This window comes from Strix uralensis, chromosome 1 (assembly GCF_047716275.1).
Source record: "Strix uralensis isolate ZFMK-TIS-50842 chromosome 1, bStrUra1, whole genome shotgun sequence".
Classification (NCBI taxonomy): Eukaryota; Metazoa; Chordata; class Aves; order Strigiformes; family Strigidae; genus Strix; species Strix uralensis.
The window spans coordinates 101,565,989-101,586,765 of record NC_133972.1 but is presented as its reverse complement, the minus strand read 5'-3'; the positions used below and the strand labels follow the sequence as shown (position 1 = coordinate 101,586,765).

At 36.7% G+C, this 20,777-nt stretch overlaps 1 protein-coding gene across 1 annotated transcript in view; it reads right to left on the bottom strand.

The window, feature by feature from the left end:
• Positions 1-1,835: 1,835 nt before the first annotated feature.
• The window catches only part of RPRD1A (regulation of nuclear pre-mRNA domain containing 1A), a 45,145-nt gene continuing 26,203 nt past the window's right edge, over positions 1,836-20,777 (bottom strand). Inside the window, exon 7 of the mRNA XM_074875255.1 lies at positions 1,836-6,504. Coding sequence (XP_074731356.1) covers positions 6,355-6,504 — 150 coding nt within the window. The 3' untranslated portion in view covers positions 1,836-6,354. The remainder of the gene's footprint in view (positions 6,505-20,777) is intronic.

The following is a 20,777-nucleotide window of genomic DNA, read 5'->3' as shown; positions in this document are numbered from 1 at the left end:
TGGATATCCAAATATTTCTGTGCTGTATGTGTGTACGTCTTGTATATACACTTTGATTCAGAATACCTTATAGTAATTTAGTGTGAATCTTGTCATATAGGAATCTGTAATCAAGTCACTATTTTAATATTTTACCAAATCACTTTGTTAATCTTTAAATCAATCAACCATTAAGTGCTGCTAAAATTTAACCTTTGATCTGCCTCACACCATTAATAAATCTTAAATTGCTATTAAATAATAACTATGTGAGATGATAGACAGATCAATAGATACCTTCATCCACGACTAGTGGTGTGCTTCCTGTGAGGCTTACATGAATGCAGCATGGGCATCTGCTGTGTTTTACACCAACATTAAGGTGTTAGATCAAGCCAAGAGTATGCTTTTGAAGCAGGTCTCCCAATTGCCCCTGTTTACTGTGGTTTTTACGCAGTACCGAGTGGTGTCAAAGTACAAGTCACATTCCTTTTGGATAAAACTACAGATAATGGATAAAAGACATGATCTGGGGCACAACCAGTGTGCTGCGAAGGCTAATGGGCAACTTAGCTACAGGATCACAGGAGAGCTGGTCTGAAGTACCCATCTCCAAAAAGTGTATTGTGGATGGCAGGCACTGAGCTTCAGGTAATCTGTACTCCAGGTATATTAGTATTGCAATGTGCTATTTGTTAACGTAGACAGATTCTTGTCATGCTCCAAACACCATCTTTTTCTTTGTAATTACCAGAGTTGTCAGACACGTCCAGATGTGTTGCTATAAGGGATCAACTGTTGCAAGCTATCAGACTTCAGTGTGGAAAAAAAAATCATTCAGTATGTGCCATTCCTTGTTTTATGAGTGTGCTTCAAAAAGCTGGGCAGAAATAAGTGTTGGTACTTTCTATCTGAAGTGCTTTTATGTTATTTCTAAGCCTCTAATAGAGTCTTTTTCTGTTACTGGACTTTCACAGAATCAGTGTTGAAAAACATATATATAGAGACACACGTATATATGTATATACATACATATATATATACACACACATATATATGCGTCTGATGCACTCTTCCTTTCTGAATATGTTACATTCCTGTACTTGGTGAGACACTGCAAGTTAATTATCGGCTGAAACAGACTATTGCCGAGTGTCCCCGCCAAACCTCTGCCATGCAGCATTACTGGTTTGTGTTTGAAGAGTTGGAAGAACAACTCCATAGGGAGGAAATGGCCCCACTGAAATCAGAATTTCACCCAGACTTTGTAAAGCAAGACCGAGAAGGTTCTCTGTTTAGTGTACACCTCTGTGTACAGGCCTTTAAATACAGAGTGAGAGTTATTTCCCAGCTCATACAAATTCTACTTATGCAATGGTATGTATATCACTGTCAGTAATAGCATCATACCATATATTGAAAATGTCACAAAGTGGGTCTTAATATAACCAGCTCAAGCATGTTTTATTTTGAAACATCAGCTTGAGCCATTTTCCTATTTTTGAGTATCAGGAACCTCAAGCTGGCATAGTATAACTGGTTCCCTCACACCCAGCCCTGCCTCTGAAGAAACACAAACTTCGGCCAAACTAGATGGTATATGAACAATATTTCTTTTTAAGAAATTTGTAGTTCTAGAGATATGACCTCAGACTTTTTAATGCACTGCTTCCTCAGTGAAAACTATTACTCCCTGTATTTATATTTTGTGTGACAAACTTCAAAATTAGTATCGCCCATTTCCCCAGCATCATTATGAGATTTTGGTTGACTCCTAAGTATAGGAAGCAGTTTACATTAAAGCCATTTCACACCATGAGATTGAGTAGGCAAGCAATAAACAATGATTTCAATGATGTTTTTACAACAGTGTTTTATTCTATTAAATATGAAAGAGCATACATACAGGTGTTATTCTGAGGACATAAATTACACAAGGATTACATGTTCTGTCAGAAAAGCACAATAATGAAACATCTTTACATTTCAAACTTTTCTTGTTAGCTTTTAACAAATGAGTCTATTTCTGTTGCAAACAAGTAACAAGTGTTATTGAACTTCTGCAAATTCCCACAAAAACGTCATGCTTAGTAGGATACTTTAAATATTGTAAAGATGAAATCAGAATTAGATTTCTAAATAACAAGATGGAAGAGATTTACTACTTAATCAAGATAAATGACACACTGAAATAGGAGTCGAGACAAAATTGGTCATTCATTAAAAAAAAATTCCACTTCAGACACTACATTTGAGTCTGCTTTCTTTACTTGCAGGAATAGTCACTGTGATTATATGCATGAGTAATGAGCAGAACTGGCCCTAAATATTTATAAATATAACCACGAAATTTTAGACGTGCTGGTTTTCTAGTTCACTAATTTTTCCGCTGAAAAAACCCCACATCCATGAATCTATTTGCTTATGTTTCAAAAGGTTGAAATCCAGCTCTTCTGTAAAGGGCCAAACAAGCCTGTGTATGATTTCTATGTCTTCCGTGGTCATCTGCACAGGTGCCTGCTGCATCCTACATACGTATTTTGGGTCATCATTGAAGTACCGGACTGAGCTACCGCTGACTTGTGAGAGCAGTATTAGTCTATGGAAGTCCTAACACATTGTCTTGTTAAACTTCAGGTAAACAGGAATGTAATTTTATCGTAACAAAAGCTCTCAGTTCGACATTCAGAAGACTACTCAGGTAAAATACATAATAAGCACGTAGTTTGGTTTGTGTTGCTAGGGATTAACTGAGGTGTTTTAATATATTAATACAAACATTAACAGTGAAACAGACAAGCTAATGTTACTGCAGGCTGTAGTTTAATTTTCAAGAGGAGTAACAAAACACAATTTCTAAGAATGGTAATTTTTGTAACTAAGGACTTCACATTTATTTTTAAAACCACAGAAGTGGGGTAATATTCCTGATATCTTTCAAAACATTCTGCAAAAAACACAGCTTGAGCCTGCAGACACTAGAATATAAAAGCAGTCCCGATGACCTCCAAGGTAAGCATTCTCATATGGCAAAGAGCTGCAGGAATCTCTGCTTTTTTCAGAGAATGCTCAATAAAAGTGCAATATAGTGAAGCAAATGATCTAATAATTTTTCTTTTATTATTAGATTAAAAATGTTCAGATATTTTATAATTGTGCCTTTTGTAGGGTGGGCATTCTGGACTGAGTAGAGTCAGACCATGTTAGAAGAGACAGACAGGGTACACCCACACATCTTCTTTCCCAGGGTGCTAACACCCTAAAGCAATTCCATTGTATAATCCCATCCACAGCTAAAACATTGTGCTGTCCAGTTTCACACTGTAACTTCTGTTTTACAAAAGTTGACATTTGTTTTGCTTTGTATCTCCACTCAGGCGTGATCTCCCTTTCAGCTCCTAGGCATCCTTCCTTTCCCCACCCAGCCTCTTTTCTTCCTGAGATGTCAGAAGTATGTATGTTAAGCTTTGGAACCTGAGAATTTGGAGGTATTTTTTGATACTACAGGGCTGCATTTGTATTGTACCATGTCATCTCCTGCTACACTATTACAGTTACAATATAAATCTTCTAACTAGTTGATACCTGATGCCTTTCCTACATAAATAAAAAACAATGTACCATTCAGCCACTAATATATGACACCTGCTGTAAGAGTGACCTTTACCTTCCACAAGTCCTCTTTTCCAAACAAATGTTGAGGGATCATTTCCAAAAACCCAGCTATGAAATATTCCTTGAAGTAAACAATTTCACAGTAAAATAAAGAAAAATATATTCAGAAAATAGCACTCTCTCAAAATTAAAACTTACATATATCAAGAAATTGAGATTTTTCCTCATTCTTTTATCTGTTCTATAGTATCTGTATATAAGCAACATTATCACTAAGAGTTATGAATAGGAAAAACAATTCTACTGAAGTGTCATGTCTTTTTTAATACTCTTGAGAGATCAAGAAAATTCAGCATTCAACTTTATTATTATAATTGTTTTTAATTAAGGTAGCAAAAGACTGTTTAAGCTTAATTCCCTATGGTTTTGAGTATCCAAGACTCAGATCCTTCAAAGCACTCTAAACAAGCCATGCCACTGCACTTATGATCACCTCTGGGTACAAAACCTTAAGTTTTCCACGGATGGGATTCAACCATGAATTCACTATTTATCCTTCTTGTTTTATGATTTGTTTTTTAATTCATAATAGTTTAAGCTGTTTATTTATCACAAATTTGGTGCTATTCTTTAGCAAGACTGAGCTTTAACTGCAACTGTAATGCACATACATGTATATAAGAATTTATGAGCTGAGTTTAGCATACTAGAACAGAAATATTTAAAACATTAAAATTGTACCTGAACATTCATTCTTATCAAGAATCTATGGTGAAAAGATGCCAGTAAGTGTTATTCAATTTAGCATACTAGACTTAAACTGAAGAAACACTCTTCTGGAATCATTATAGTTAGCTCTTTTTTCCTGTGGAGTGGAAAATTGCCACTCAAAACTTAAAAATCTTTGGACAGCTAGTGAGCTCTGATGAACTATTTCCAACATTCCTATCTGTCAGTCAGAGTTTTCGATGGAATTAGTAGTCTACATTGCATGCTATGGAATGCTATGTCAACAGCTTGTATTTTTATCTTTTGGGTTTTTTTCCCTACTTACTGAGATCTAATTCATGGCAACTTGAGAAAAGATAACTGGACCGAGGTGCTTATGTCCAAGTGTATCTATTTTAAAAAGAAAGATTATTCACATCCAACAAGTATTCTAGCGATTAGCCCTATAGAAGTCAATAACAAGTGACAGATCACTATCTTCAAAATAGTCCAGGAGTGAAATTGTTGAATTGTTGTGGTTTTTGAAAAGGAAGATTAAATTTTTCTAAAAAAATTTGCTTTCATGAGAAAGGAGTATTATACTTGTAAACTGTGAACTTAACTGATGCAAAAGAATGCCTCACAAGTGCAAAGCCATGAACAAAATGCAATCATTAAATACTCCAATGATATATCCAACTCAAACACTTGCAGCCCAGGTTTTTAAGGTCATCTAAATGCCAAAGGTAGGCATTTTTTAAATCACTCCTCAACAATTATGTGTCTAAATCCAATTGACTGAAAAGCCTACACTTTCTGGCAATCTGCTAGATGCTTGTCTGCATCTTTAAGATTTTAAGTGAACTTAAAAGCTGGTGCATAGTACGGTAACAAGGACTTTTCACAAATTCAGCTACCTGTAGACAAATACCACATTTGTGCCATGCAAAGGACTTATTTAAAAACAGACACTCAGCAATAATTTTCTACTGTTTGACTTATACGCAGGCCTGAACTGTCTTCTCCTGTTCTGTGAGAAAAGACAATCAAGATCTAGAAATGTTTGCTGGACTGGGTGGAGGTGGGGGGCTGGAAGCCCATGCTGGCCTCCGGGGTTTCTCAGTGGAAGAGGATGTACAGCATGGCTGCATTATCGTGTTACTGCATGTATGGATGGTACACAGCATTGTCAAATTTTAATAATGGACATTTAACAATTGGGACAATTTAGAGAATGACCTTTCAATTTAATTAAAGCTGTAAAATGGCTTCACATTTCTGGGATTAACCTTTTTAGATGGAGACGGATGTTCCAGAAAGGGATTAGAGTACAAGTGAATGGTCCCTCAATTTAGAAACTAAGCAGCTGTGAAAAGAAAGTTACAATTTTGAAACATAATTAAACTGGTCGATTGTATAGTTTCTTACCCTGACTTTTAAATGATACTAAAATACTGAAATATTTTGAGTCATTTAAAGATCTGCTCAGTGTAATATGATCTATGTTTCCCAACACAAAATTGGTTACTAACATTTACTTCAGAAAAACCCACCTGACTTGGTTTGGGAGTGGGTAATTTAAATGTAATGGACAGTAAGATCACTTTTAACTTTGCATTAAATTGCATCAACCTTCTTGCAAACACAAGCTTGTGGTTTCCATATTTCACTCCCTCACTAGCAACTGAAATGTCTTGAGTTAGAAGTATGTGTTGATTATATGTTGATCTACATTAAATATAGGGTACGTAAGAAAAATCTTAGGATGTTTTTTTACAGGGCACCCAACTAAAATCTTTACAAAAGATAAGATAATTACCCATTCTTCAATGTAATAGACACAGGTGCCACTTTTATAAATGTACCCTTATGTTCACTCGCCAATAAAATAGTAAACAAATCAACTTTTTAAACCATTTTTTATAAATTATTAGAGTATTTTTACTGACACTCTCCAACAATATACAAAAATAATACTACAAGAGTACCAATCAGTCTGACCTACCCCTCATTTCACAGAAAAGTAGAGGTTATGGAAGGATGTTCTTGTAATTAATCATCGCTATAGATGTCTCCTGCAAACGGTAAGTGTACGTGGCTGCCCGTGACGTTGGGAAGTCGCGAGAGATCAGGCAGGTTCTGGATGCGTGACCTGAGCTCTTTCCGTACTTGGGACACTCTGGCTAGCTTGCGTTTGTACTCCTGCAATGCAAAAGAATTCAACATGAGGCTTTTTTGCTAATACCATCCCTACTACCTACTGCACTTGACATTTTCCAAATAAAGTACACCTTCTGCAAGTTAGATGACTATACATTCTTTAACACATGAAAACCCAGAGAACTGGGTATTTTGGAGGCAGAGGCATCAGCTCTAGCATTTTCTCAGTGTCTGACTTCAGAAGCATAGCCATGGGATTATTTTGCTTTGAATTGTAAGTATGTAAATGCTAAACAAGGAAGACAATCCCAGTTAACACAACTACGTGCGTTTCTCCATGTGACTAGTAGAACGGGATTATTCTTAGAAACTGTACTAAGGATAATTGATACACATACTCTACTATCACTCACAGAGTATGGGAGGATAAAATTCCTAATGTCAAAGAAGTTACTTTCAGCTCATACTGATGAAAGAATAAAACCCAACCAAATACCACCTAATCAGGCCTGTTGATCAGTCCCATCAAGCTGACGAATCATAGGTATTTCGTATGAAATTTTATGATAAAAAACATATTACATCAGTATATTTATGGATCTAACCCTGAGTTTTCAGAAACTTTTTGAATCAGGGATTTAGGATTTCACATTGTGTTGGAATACAGGTCAAATCACTCATAATTCATATATTTACTGATTATGAGGCACTTTTCACATGGAACAACATTATACAATATAAAGTATTTAACACTGTAAACCAGTGCACTAGAATATAGTTACTGCTCACCTATTAAGAATACAAGACATAATGGAGAAGAATACCAGCTTGTATAAAATGAAATCAGTAGGAAGATTAGGGTACAATTTACAGGAGTACTTACATTTCAAAAACTTGGAAACATACTTTGGAGAGCAGAAGAAACTAAGTATTAGCAGGCAAAGCGACACTTCATGAAAATATGGTGTAATTCACAACGCATCAAATGCAGACGCTTTCTAGTGCAGCTGCAGATTTTGCTGCAGCCTGGGAAAGGCTGGAAATAAATAGTTAACCTACAACTTGGATAATCAGCCCATGGATAACCAAGATCTCATGATTATAACCACCTCTAAATGATAGTGGGGGAAAAAAAACCCTACATCATCTTGTAAAAGTGCCGAATATAAACACTTACAAGTTCCAGCAAGTCTAAAAACACATGCAAATGTCTACAAAAGATAACAATCATGCTATTTACAAGGTCTAAACATAATTTTAAACATTTTCTATACTGTTAGTAGCATGGAGTAGAAAGGAACGCCAATGAAAAGGCCTATTGGTAGTAGAACCCAGTATAGTAGTACAAATGTTAAATACCTGGGACATGGTCAAGATAATTGGACAAGGTCCAACACACATAAAACTAAAGCAACTATTAGCAGCAATGTGGCCTTTTTACCAAGGGCAGTAAGATAACCACAAGAAATCTTAAATTCTTAATGAGAAGGCAATACATAGCTAAAAAAGAAAGCAATTAAATCTTTACATAGAAAAGGAGAAAAAATTGTCCCTGAATTAGGTTCAATTCCTTGATATAATTTATATATAAGAATTAAATATTACATACAGATCAGAGTCTTATGAGATACAAAACACAGTGAAAATACTACAGATGCCTCGACAGCAGAACTGTAAACACTTGCTGACAGTACACAGGGCAAAGCAGCATTCCTTTTATAATACAGATGACCAAAAAAAGTCTTGCAGCTGCAAGTCCCTTGGTCCTAGGAAAACCGTCACTTGCTCACACTTGCCCAAAAAATTCTCTGGTGCAAGTGACTTCAGGACATGGCTGTGGAAATGAAGGGCTGTATCTTGATACTGTATCCTTACAGTAATGCCCAAAGGCCACAAATACTTTACTGTTTCATCTCTAATATTACAGCAGCATCTAGAAGCCTCTGAGCTGATTCTGTGCAAGAGACATAGTCTTCTGCCAGCATGTAAGCCAACAACAGAATACTTCTTGCTCCTTTTGCTGTTTTATTCCAGATTGCAGAGGAAAAGATAGGTTTCATTGTTTAGTAAAACAAACAATCTGGCAATATACAAAACACTAGTTAACCAGAATCGCTATTTTCAGAAGCAGGATGGCTGGAGTTTGAGCGTTAGGCAACAAGGGCTTTGAGCCAGCTGATACTGTAAAGGAGACCTGGCCTCCGTTGTGGAAGTCGTACTGCTGTACAGAAGAGGATGAGTAGAACTGTAAGTAGAGTCAAAACACTCAAAAGGCCCAAATTTGGGAAAAGAAATTAACTATAAAATCATTCCAGCAGTTAATCCTTGTAAATGGTGTTTGAATCAGCTAAATCCTGACTAAGTTCATTCTCTGTCAATGAAGAGTGTGAAACAGCCAATCAGTATCCCTTCATAAGCTGGAAGTGTGATGCTAGGCAAATACACACAGATCACACTTAGCAGCTATATTCTCTCAAGACTTTACTCCAAAATCTGAAATGTGCTTTAAATTAGATTGCTAGTTGCTCGACTCCATAAAAATTCCCTTTAGCTGATAATAAATCATTTCCATAGTAACATCACATCTCTGACATCCAGCATTTTCCACATAGATTTTGCCTGGGACTGGTTGCCTAGTGAATATCAGCTTGATCAGTATTACTGACAGTAGGTTCCTTTTTCTCACTAAGAAAAATGTTCTCATAAATTCCGTCTCCCATATAATACAATCTTCTTCCTCTTGCCAACACCTTTAGCATAATGCACACTCTCAGGGAGTCAAAACTTGTTCCTTGTGCCTTCTCAGAAATAAAGACCTCTGAGAAAGTTTGCTCAAGGTTTTTACTGTAAAACTAGAGTAAATAAAACATTACATAAGGTTTTATAGTTCGTTATATTATTGATGCAGTATAAGCTACAGAATGAAATTTTAATACAATTTTGGTAATCCAAAGCATATGTGAGATCTGCAACTACAGGTTAGATGTCCATCACAATCTTCCCCCACAAGTAGAAATATTATTCACCTTATCCAGAGCACCTCATTTTCCATGACACTCCCCAAACCATTCCAGAAATCAGTGGAAATGTCCAGTTTTCATGACTGGTGAGCAAGTTCAAAAGAGGGCTGATTTTCAAGTACAGTGGCTTAGCAGTTTTGAGGTACTTCCAAAGGGGCTGCTTTTCACAGTTTGATTCTATTTAAAATCACTAGTCACTTCTGAAAGGGTTTGCTTACGTACTTTTAAGGCTGCTAATATAGTCCTGGCATTTCCCAAGTATTCCTGGGCTGTTGGAATACAAGTATGAAGTACTCATTATCAACAATACTTGTTAAATGTACAGCCTTTATTATTTTATCTTAATAGCATGCACATGTACCTACAACCTTCTTCCTCGGTGTATACATTGAGAGTGTGACTTAATTAAGGCAGAGGAGCTGGAATGGGGACATCTAGGTGCTACTTCTGATACTGTTGGTCCATTAGAAATGCTGTACACTATACAACTGAGTAACAATTTACCCATATTGTTGACACTTCTAACTGCAGAAATCCTCATGGAGAATTTCATTTTCATTATGCTGACTTTAAGATATACTTCAAATTATCCCTGTGTAAATGAGGCAAGATTCAAGCTATTTACTTCAAACAGTCAAGGACAGGTGGAAGCATGGTGTCTTCTTTTGCTACACTGAGCATAATCTGCATTGCTTGCCACCTGTGGAGAACCTTACTCTTGGGATATATGGGCAACCTGATGTATGGAATTGAAGTCTCTTCAATTTCTTCAGCAGTCTAAGATAACATTACTTCCAAGCAATAATTTTTTGTACTTCCAGTCACAGCCGTAAATTTATGAGATAATTAGAAGAACTTATTTTGCTCATTAGAATCCCACTGATTACTACAGTTGCCATTACTCAACAGTGCAGAATATGGATATTTTGTGAAAGCAATGCTAACAACATATGGATTCCACACCCAAATTAATAGTACTTCTCTACCAAATAAGTACCAGGCAAAAAAGCCAAATAATTTTTGATTAGACACCACAATCATCATGAATAATAAAAATGTGGGCAGGTCAAACAGGCTGTGCACTGCAGAGAATATTTTCCCTTCCAATTGAAATAGACTGAAATAGATCTTAATATAGAGTTTCTGCAATTACTATAGAGAGGTGCTACAGCTAAAACAACTTGGAACTTCATGGATATGCTTTCTGTTTACAACATTAATATGACTTTGAACCCTCATCTGATCAGTAAAGCTATGACATGCATCGAAATATTGCAAGGCAGAAAATGTACAGCAAAGCGAAGGAAGCAAAGTCTGGTTCCAAAGCAAGAATAAAAGGTTTGCAGAAAACACAAATATTTAATCTGCACCTTGTTAGCTACAGAAAAAAAGGTAAGGTGGAAATCAATACTCTCGATACAGAAAAACAAAACCCAAAAGGCTTAAAAGCCTTTTAAGGTGTTGAGGGCATGTGTGTACATTGACATCCATGGTCTGTAGGTACATTGTATTTAAAACTGAGATCTCTGACTTTCTAGGTCCATTCCAAACTTCCAGTTTCAGGTGCAGATGTCGGAGCTGTGTCACAGAGCAAAGCCTTCTCACGTGCTGTGTCCAACAGCACAGAAACCACTAGAAATCTTCAAAGGCTCAGACGAAGGCAAATGGCATGTGATACCCTAATATCTAGATTCTGAAGTTCAGAAACACAGTATTTGTTTATAGACTCCACCTTGTTAAAATCTAATGCCTCACCCAGTCTGGGAATTTTTCTGCAAGGAAGACCAACAACTAGACTTGAGGACTCAGATAAGCCTATCTCTCCAGAAAACAGATGAGCAGGGTTAAATTTTGTGCTGCCTTTAAAATTTTGGCATGGCACACGTTCTTCACCAGTGTGATTAAAGGCTCAACCTATTTACCAGTGTTAAAGATGAACAAAACCCTGGAATAACTTTAAGACACTGAACAGAGTCTGAACACATCTATATGCTTCACACACACACAGAGGCAAGGTTGGAAAACCAAGGACAAGCTTAGAAAGGGACTGACTTGGCTAATCTTCCATTACACATTTTGCCTGTTCACTACAAAACAGATTTTTGGAAGAAAGCTTCACCTTTACCGTACGTTAGCATCTATGAGTTTTCCATTAGGTTCTACCACATTTAGAGCAAAATAAATAGCACTGAAGCAATGACCACCTACCTAGTGACTGCTCTGTTTATTCCTTGTTGTTCTATACATTGCCCGATGCATTACTTATTGTACTCATTACTCTGTACGCAAATTTACTAATATTATCATAGGTTTTCTAATGGCATACCTCACCATTACAAAACACAATTTATTCTTCAGAAAACTTCTTTGATCTGATAGATCAAAATGAAATGCATCCCCCAATTCTGAGTATCCCATTTTTCTTGATACTTAAAAGTACCAAGAACTTAATGCTTCAAAGCACATTTTCTAAATTAAGTTTAAATATTAGAGACTCCTCAGCTTGTCTGCAAATGAAGCAAGAGGAAGCAATGAACTCAGAAGTTTGAAACCCACAAACTAAATTAGTGACCATCTGGGGAAAGCTTGATTAATGACTTTGTCTACCATCAACTGTTATGCTGTGGTACAGACAGGAATACACTGCAGATCTTCAAATCATAAATTCCTGAGTGCAGCAGTAGTAAATAGGAACAAAGCATTTTACTAGGACATTTCCCATCTGGAGGGTGATTATCAGAAATGTGAAATCCTTCACAGTGGTCACCAAATACCCCTCCCATTCCTTGAAAATGTAATTTCTTTGTCCAGCTCCTTCCTGCCTAAACTTGGGTCTCAAATTTCATTCTCCCTTCTTGACTCCTCATCTCCATTCCTTGAACACTGTTACTAGAGCCAACCTCTTTGTCCAGCAAGGCTGTTCAATGCCTCTCAGACTTGTCATGCCTGTATTCACATGCAATACAAACACAACTGGTTTTTGCCTCTCTTTCTGGCTCCATATCTGAATTCCTCCCTCTCCAGTCCTGGTCTGCATTCATCACTTAGTCTATAGTTTTGGCTGCATCTGGTTCCAGTTCCACCTATTTCTCCCCAGTCTTACACTCAGACTGTCCCTCTTCTCTGCCTATATAATATCTCTGTCAGATCTCTCTATCACCTCACACAAGCTTTTGCTTCCATTCTCTTAGGCCAAAAGAATTCCAGTTCCTCCCATTTCAGTCCTACATGACATCATGATTTTCTAGGCGGTCACTCCTTTCTTCTCAGCCTCCTTTTTCATTCTTTACTGTAATGTCTAGTCCTGGATACCTTCTTAATCTCTGCAGACTCTGGTGCCAAGTTCCATGGAACTTGTCAAGTTTTGCATTCAAACCCATCAGCTTCTACCTCCCCATTATTTAGACTCATGGAAGCCATGAACAATCTGCCCATGGAAGTTTTCTGCTCTCATATCAGGTGCTTGGCCCACGATCAGCCTAGAGAACAACTGTATACAGTTACAATTGCAGAAGTCTTCTTTACACCAAGCTGAAAAACTCCCTGGCAGAGAAGCTCTTCATGGAAGTTAGTAACATTTTAAGAAATCTCTGATGAGCCTATTAGAAGTAAGATTTTTCCAAGGCTTGCAATTTCATTAAATTCAGGTTGATTTTCATTAGTAAATCAAAATGCATGTCCCAGACAGAAAGATGGATTTCCCCATTCCATAATACTTTGAGAATGAACATGAATTACATAATCTCAATGAAAAGGTAATTTTTAAAGATTGTTTTATTACAAAATTGTCAACTGTGTTGGCAAAAAGTCGGTCAATGTTTGGGAAAGTTAAAAATAAAAAAAACAGGGACTTAATTACCAGGAGTATTACTAGGCTTGCTTAGTTTATATTTACCTCCATTCAATCTTAAAAGGTCCACAGTGATGAATATTAATAAAATAAAATAAATTCCTATTTAAAGACATTGATTTAATTAAGAGAATTTTTAATGCACAATGACTTAATTTAAAGCATTTCATGATGTCAGATATTAGCAGCAGCTTGAAAAAAAAGATGCCTGCTTGAGGTTAAATTTGGTCTCCTTGTGTTTTATTATGTGATACAGCATTTTTACCTGGTTGAAAATTTATCCATTATAATAAACTCAAAGCTACACATTTCCAAGAGATGCTTAAGTTACACTGAATTTTTAAGTTTCAAATCTTAGCTGACAGAATGAAGTTTTGGAGAACTCCTGATGACAAGCAATCAGGCACTTCAGAACAATTCTGAGCAATTTTGCTCAAACAAATATTCAAGTTGATACTCTATACAGACACATAAGAGATAAAGCAGAATAGTTTTGAAAATAAGAAAATAAAAACAAATTAAATGGCTGCAGGCTTAGAGATAGCTTATTAAAGTTTCAAATATTCACAAATGATCTGAAGGAAATCCAAATTAAAGGATATCAGGGTTCAGTTTTAAAGGAATCTATGAATAAAAAATTTTGATGGTCTATTAGAAAAAACATGCCTTTAGCAATACATTTAAGAACAGTTGTGTAAACTCTTCAGGCTCAAATATTTACTGTACCTAACAGCTGAACTGTAAAAATTGTGTATGTCAGATGCACATTCCTTACGTCATGCAACCCTTGCCTGCAGGTCATTACAACAGCCTCAGTTCCAACTTCAGATTCCACATGTACAACTCATCTTTCTGAAGCTAATGCTGTGGGTGTCAAACCACAAAAACAGGGAGTTTGATGTTCATTATTTAACAGAGACAAGTGGACATCTGAAAGTATGAAAATTCTGTAAAGCCAAGACTACATATAACTATTTTGAAGATGAAAACTGCATCTGAGAATGAAAGTAACACTGCAGGTCACTAGGGAGGGGATTTATCTATAGCTAGCCAAGAGACAACTGTTTCAGATCCTTTTCTTTTGTCAAAGACACATCTCATAAAGTAGAAGCATGAGACCTAGTTTTACTGTAGCAAGGCTAAGTACTAGTAGCAGTCTAATCCAAGCAGCAGAGAGCTTAAAGCAGGCTAATGTATATAGTTTTTGCAACTGCACTATAGAGCCACTCAGTGTTAACCTGTGAGCAAGAAAGAAAATTAATGAGAAGTGTTTGTGTCAATAGTGTTTTATTGACTTGACATTGGGTATTAGCTATATTTCAAGTGAAATAAAAGTAATACAGATAGAGGACCTCAACTTTCTGCTACAGGTGAGCCCAGGCTGTTGATGCTGCTCATTTAAGTATTCTATCAGTGCAGGTCTATCTGTGCAAAACTGGTCTTGGACATTTTGAACAAGCTCTTCAAACTAATTTTTTTTTTTTTTTTTTTAAATTATGTATTTCTGTCTTTTATTTTCCCAGTTCATAAATGACTCTTATCTAACTTTACAATTCTAGAACAGTCTTACCCGAAGAGCATGTGGCTATTTCTTAAAGAGATTTTTAAAGAACGGTTCTCAAAATAAGCCAAGAAATGTCAGGGCGTCATCCAAACTTTCATATTACACTTGTCAACTCATTCTCACAATTTCATTAAGTAGGCTTAGAATCCATGTCTCTAAAATGGATGTTTCAAGAAGAGAATTTAGTTACAGCTCAGATACACGCATTCACAAGCCTGATTTGCTTTAATGGTAAGTTGAAAGTGCTCAGCGTCACTTGAGAATTGAAACTATAGTTTATGTGACTAATGAGAATAATTATCTGTGTAAGGCAAACTGTTGATATGCTGCATGGTAATTCTGGTTTTCTCTCCTTTTGTGAGTGTGAAATAGATACTTCAAATGCAGTATTCAGTGATGGGGATGGGAGCATGGGAAAGGTAAAGCTGGAAAAGAAAAACTACATAGCAGCAGTAGATATTCTGACCTACGTCTTGAAACTGCCCCTCGTATGTCCTGTGGGAATATCTCCAAGGAAAACTCTACCATGCATGAAGCAAGTAAACAATTGCACCCCTTCTAGAGCCAACAAGAAAGAAGCAGAATTTTAATTTCCAAACAATGCACATAAAGTTCTATCATTTAAAAAACAGTGCTTACCCTCAAGCTTTAGTATTAAAATATTATGGTGAGAAAGTTTTGCATAAGGGAAGAAATACCAGTGGAGAGCACAGAACAATTACAGGAAAAATTCACAATTTAGAAGTCTCTTATCAAACAACGAATTTCAGGCAGAAAATTTGGCACACCCACCCATTTTTTACCCAATTCTGAATTGCTCAAATAGCTAGTTTTATTCTATAATAAAAAGAGTGTAAAAAGAGGTTGTCAGGGCAGAAATTATGAGCAACCAGAGAAGAAAAAGTCTAGAGAGAAAGCAAGACACAGAACAAGACCATTAAAAAGAACAAACAAATACATTTACAGTGTTTTTCGAAGTTTTCTTTTCCCATTATGAACTATTTTCCTCCCAAAAGCCTACAGCTTGCCATAACCCCACTAATGCACATCCTTCTGTAATCTACTGATAAAAGAAAACATGTATCAGAGGTTAGCAATCATTTCTGTCTAAAATGTCTTAGCTTTTTAAAGCATCTTTCATCCAATTAAGCCACCTATATTTCATTAAAAAGGCCTTTAAAATTATTATCCTGGTTTATATAGAAGCTCTAAGAGTACCTGTGGGGTTTTCTGTTTTGTAGGTCTGTATTTCTATCCAGTTGTGGATGAAGTGACCTCAGAAGATCAGGTCATCAGGAGAACATAGTAAGTTAAATGTTTTTAAAGTAATTTATTACTAAGATATTTAGAAGTGAAATCACAAGTAATTCAGTAGACGTGTTACAGAGGAAAAATGCAAATAATGTAAAAAATTATTCTGTTCTTTCAATTTTCATCTAATTTTTAATAAATGTGTAATTTTGGAATGGAGTGGAACACAGGGAATAATAATTGTTTGCAAAGTACAGCATTTCAGATATTCCTGATAAAGATTCTAATGATTAAGATTTCTGAATATTAAGTACGCAGTAATAAAATATCTAAATGCAGTTACTCTTTTTCATTGGTTTCTTTACTGTTATCTCTTAAACTAATTAGTTGGGTTTCCACAGTGTTGAAAAAAATGGAAATATACAAAGTAGTATCTTAAATTCCTTGTTTTGCCATGTGCTTCTTTGCATGTCAGTATGCAAGTCTCTGAGGTACATTTTCACCAGGTACATTACCCTGCTTTTTTTGTATGAGATGTTCCAAATTTCCCTCTCATTTATACAAAATCCACTCTCACAAACTTGATACAGTTTTACATTTGTATCAAATGTTCCAGAGAAAAACTCAGGCTCTACTTCCATTTGTACAGTTAAAAGAAGAACCTAAAATCTTTTAAAAAGGTGTTTTTCCTTGGTTTTCCTCAGGAAAGCAGGGAAGTATGTTGGTTTTATCAGATTTGCTGTCCAAATTGCAAAATAATTACATCTGCCTCAGTGCGCTGGTGAGCTGCTTCAAATTCCCTGAGAAAAAAAGACCTGAAGTAACAATGCGGACTGTACCCTTGCTGCAGAAAAGGGCTTACCGTTGTGGCAAACTGAATTGAACGCAAATCAAATATACATGGCTTGTAGGGCAATTTAAGAACTTTTAAAATACCTGTCCATCTCTTTTCTACTTGTTCAGTAAACCGTTAAGACTGTTCTGTCCATAAGCTCATACTTCCAGATCTCTTGTAAACATGAGGTTTGAAAGAAAAAATAAAAATAAACTGTGTCTAGAATCTGATGACTGGGACTTCCATCAAGGGAAACAAAACCAGCAGGTCTGAACCTGCAGCTGAAGTTCAGGCAACAGCTGGATCAACTGGCTGGCACAGCAAAACCAGCCTGTCAGTACATATTTTAAGATTTCTGGTCTGCTGGACGTGATCAGTTGCGGGGTAGAGTAAGCATTTATGAAGAACAACATAAATGCCCTCTGGGTATATGCTTCCAGCCTGCTATGAGGTAGAGGGCTCGAGTATTAGGCTTCGGTATGCCACTTTGCTTTCACTCTGCAGTGCAACCATCATGCAAAAAGGCTATACTTCCCCCATGTAGGAGGGGAAACATGATAATGAACAGCACTAAATCCAAGGTATACTTATGGTAAATGATGATTTAACCATGACTTATAATAAAATATAAAGACTTGCACCCAAACTTAAGATACCATCTGAAAGAGTGACCATAAAAGTCACCATGCATTCAAATTTTTTTTTTTTTTTAAAGGGCTTGCCTTGTAAAGCAAAAGGTAATTTCTCTACTGGCACCCTGCAAACCCACTGCGAGTGAAAAAAATTAAGCTAGCCAGGCACTGCAAGCCCTAGGGGGCTTAGTAGCCCAAGTGAGTCCCTCAGTGACTCCCAGGAAGCTCTGGCATGTCTTTGATACTGCAACAACATAGCAAGAGGAGCCTCTGCTGAGAGAGGGCAAGTAACTGCTGATGGCGCAGAGAGAGCACAACTGTCTCCACCTTTCACAGCCAGAAAGAACAAACTGCAAAACCATGATTTTGTCACTGTTCGGGGAAAGTGACTTGCTCACAGCTACGTTATCAAGAAGAGTCAAGACAATGGGGCCAAGTAAAACCAGCAAAAAAACCCTCCCCACAGTCATTCATATGTAGGTTGAAATCTGCAGCTGTGTAGGGCATATTTCATTATGTTTCCAGAGCAACTGAACTCTGTAGGAGAAAGTTCATTGTGCAACATGACAAAAGCTGTGTGATGTAGCATAAAAGCATGCTAGGTGCTCAAATTTTGGAAGAAAAAGTACTGTTAAACACAGATGCGTCATGAAAAAATAGGCATCATACTGTAATGAATAGGTCTGTATGCAGCAGCATAAGAGAAAGCTCCTCAGCCATTAAATTTTGTGGGCTGTGTAGAACATGTCTCATGCAGAAATTGTTTAAATCCAAGTTTGGACCTCGCAAAGTTGTCACAATTGTACAGTATCCCTCCCTCCTGCTACAGCATGGAGAGCTTGACTGCTGTCCCTCACAAGTTTGTCTGCGCACTTAAGTTTTTCACTGATAGCTTTGTTTTTATTGGAGCTCTAATGAAACTCAGTATTTTCCAACAACTTTCTCCTACTGAAACGTGGGCACTGGCTCACATGCAGAAAATAAATTTGCTCTAAATCTTAAATCACATAATACAATTATGATTTCTTAAATTAACAAATACATATTTAAATGCTAAGCCTTTATCAATTACATTGAAAGATGCAAATGGGGAGTCTGTGCTCAGCATTTTATAACTGAAGATACCTAAAATCTAGATTATACATCTTGTTCTTTATTACTTTTGGTATTTTTAAGAGTAGCTTCTGTAAACTCTCTTGCCCTTTTAGTTATTACCTAACTGGATGTCAGCTATTCAGACACCAGAAGACAACGAGTACTTACTTAAGAGGCAACTCCAAAACTGAAGTTCAAGTGATCAAGATTATTCTACAGTCCACATATGAATTACCCTCAGAAGCCTAAGAATTATTGCTTACTGTTTAACAGAAGCATAAAGTTAAAACCTACAGCTGCTTTTGAGTATGTACAATTTTTCTGATCATGTTGCATGAAAAGAACATCAATTTTCCACTGACTACAGTGGCTGTTATCCAGCATGGCTTCAAGGATTTGGGGCTAGGATATTTGCCAAGTCGTACATGCATACATAGAGAGCAGAGGACACGAATGGAAAAAATGAGGTGCTCCTAGTCAGCATGGTGACAGGAAGCTTCTCCATCTTGAACTGAAAGATTTGGAAAAAAATATGCTTATAATCATATTATGTTTTGCATATACATCAAAACAACAATTTTCAACTACCTGGCTTGAAAGCAGTTGCACGATCCTTTGGAGTCCAAACTTACTAACACTGATTAGCCCAATAATAAAGCAGCACCCCTCTAGGACTCAAGGATTAGCACTAAGTGTAACAGCTCTACTGGAGTATGGATTGAGAATAAAGGAGGATCTTGGTGTTCCACAAAACTGGCCTGGATTCCTCTCAACGCAAAAGGCAGAAGACACTCACCAGCCAGAATGTGTAAAAAAAAAAAAAAAAAAGTTTCAAGGTGCTTCTTTCTAGAAATGCTGAGAACATGGGTACAAAATGGCTGCAGAAGAAACAGCCCATTACATTTCCAATGGCAGTAGGATGATTTTCGCTTACAGGCATGGCAGCAAGAGAATACACTGACAATCCACATAAATTACAAGTGAGAAGCTAGCCAGGAAATCAAAGGAGTAGTCGTTTAAAGACTACTTTCTGTAGGATAACCTAGTCACATTAAATTTCTCGTTGCTGTGTTTTAAGACAGCACTACAATACTAGAATAAATCCAGAAAATCAGGGAGGAACACATTGTCTGAAAAAGTTCTTGCAGGTTCCCCAGAACCAAACCAGCACGTAGTGACTGTACTTTTTGCTTTGAGTTTGTACCTGCATCACTGTTTGTGCTTTATCCCACAATCTTTCAGCCTTAGGATAAAAAGGCTTTGAGATAACATTGCTGAACAAGAACACCTGATTTCTTCCACAGATAATAATATTGTAAGTAGGGACTTTCCATTCCTACATCTTCAGATAATGACATAGTTAAGCACAGTAACTGTGGTATGTCCAAGAGAGCAAATTATTAGGTGTACACATAGACAGAATTTAATTCTCTCTACAGAGGTTGCATTTAATCTCATCCTATGCCAAATGATGGGTTTCTCCACTGGAAATGGCACTCAATTCACTACACGACCTGTGACAGCAAGCACAAGAAATGTCTGGCTTTCAAGATGGCATGCTAAATTGTTTTGCTAAGCAGTGAGTGTACGCAATACTAATTACAGTGGTACAGCTTCTAGATCTAAATTGTGTAAAACTGAATGTTTAATGTACCACTGGTTTAAAAAACAGCAGCGACAAAAATCACCACCACCACAGAAAAGCTTTCCTAGGGCAGACGGCAGAAAATGGGGAAAGAGAAAACCACAATTTACTGGCACCAATGCAGCATCTGTCGCTTATGTTGGTTATTATGGAATCATAGATGAGTGAAAGACTAAAAACATATGGCTGGAAGCTACCCATCAAATACCAGTTTAACTAAGCCCCTGTTTTTTTCTGGATGCCAAATAATTATCAGTATCTGAGAGGCCAAATACTCCAGAATAAGGTTGTTACAATGATGGCACAGCTTGCTCAATTTATCTGTCAAACATACTGACTTTATAAATGAGCCACCACCTTTTGACCACAGTTCACTATGGCTGATGGATGTCAATTATCTCCATCAGAAAACAGGTAACTTAA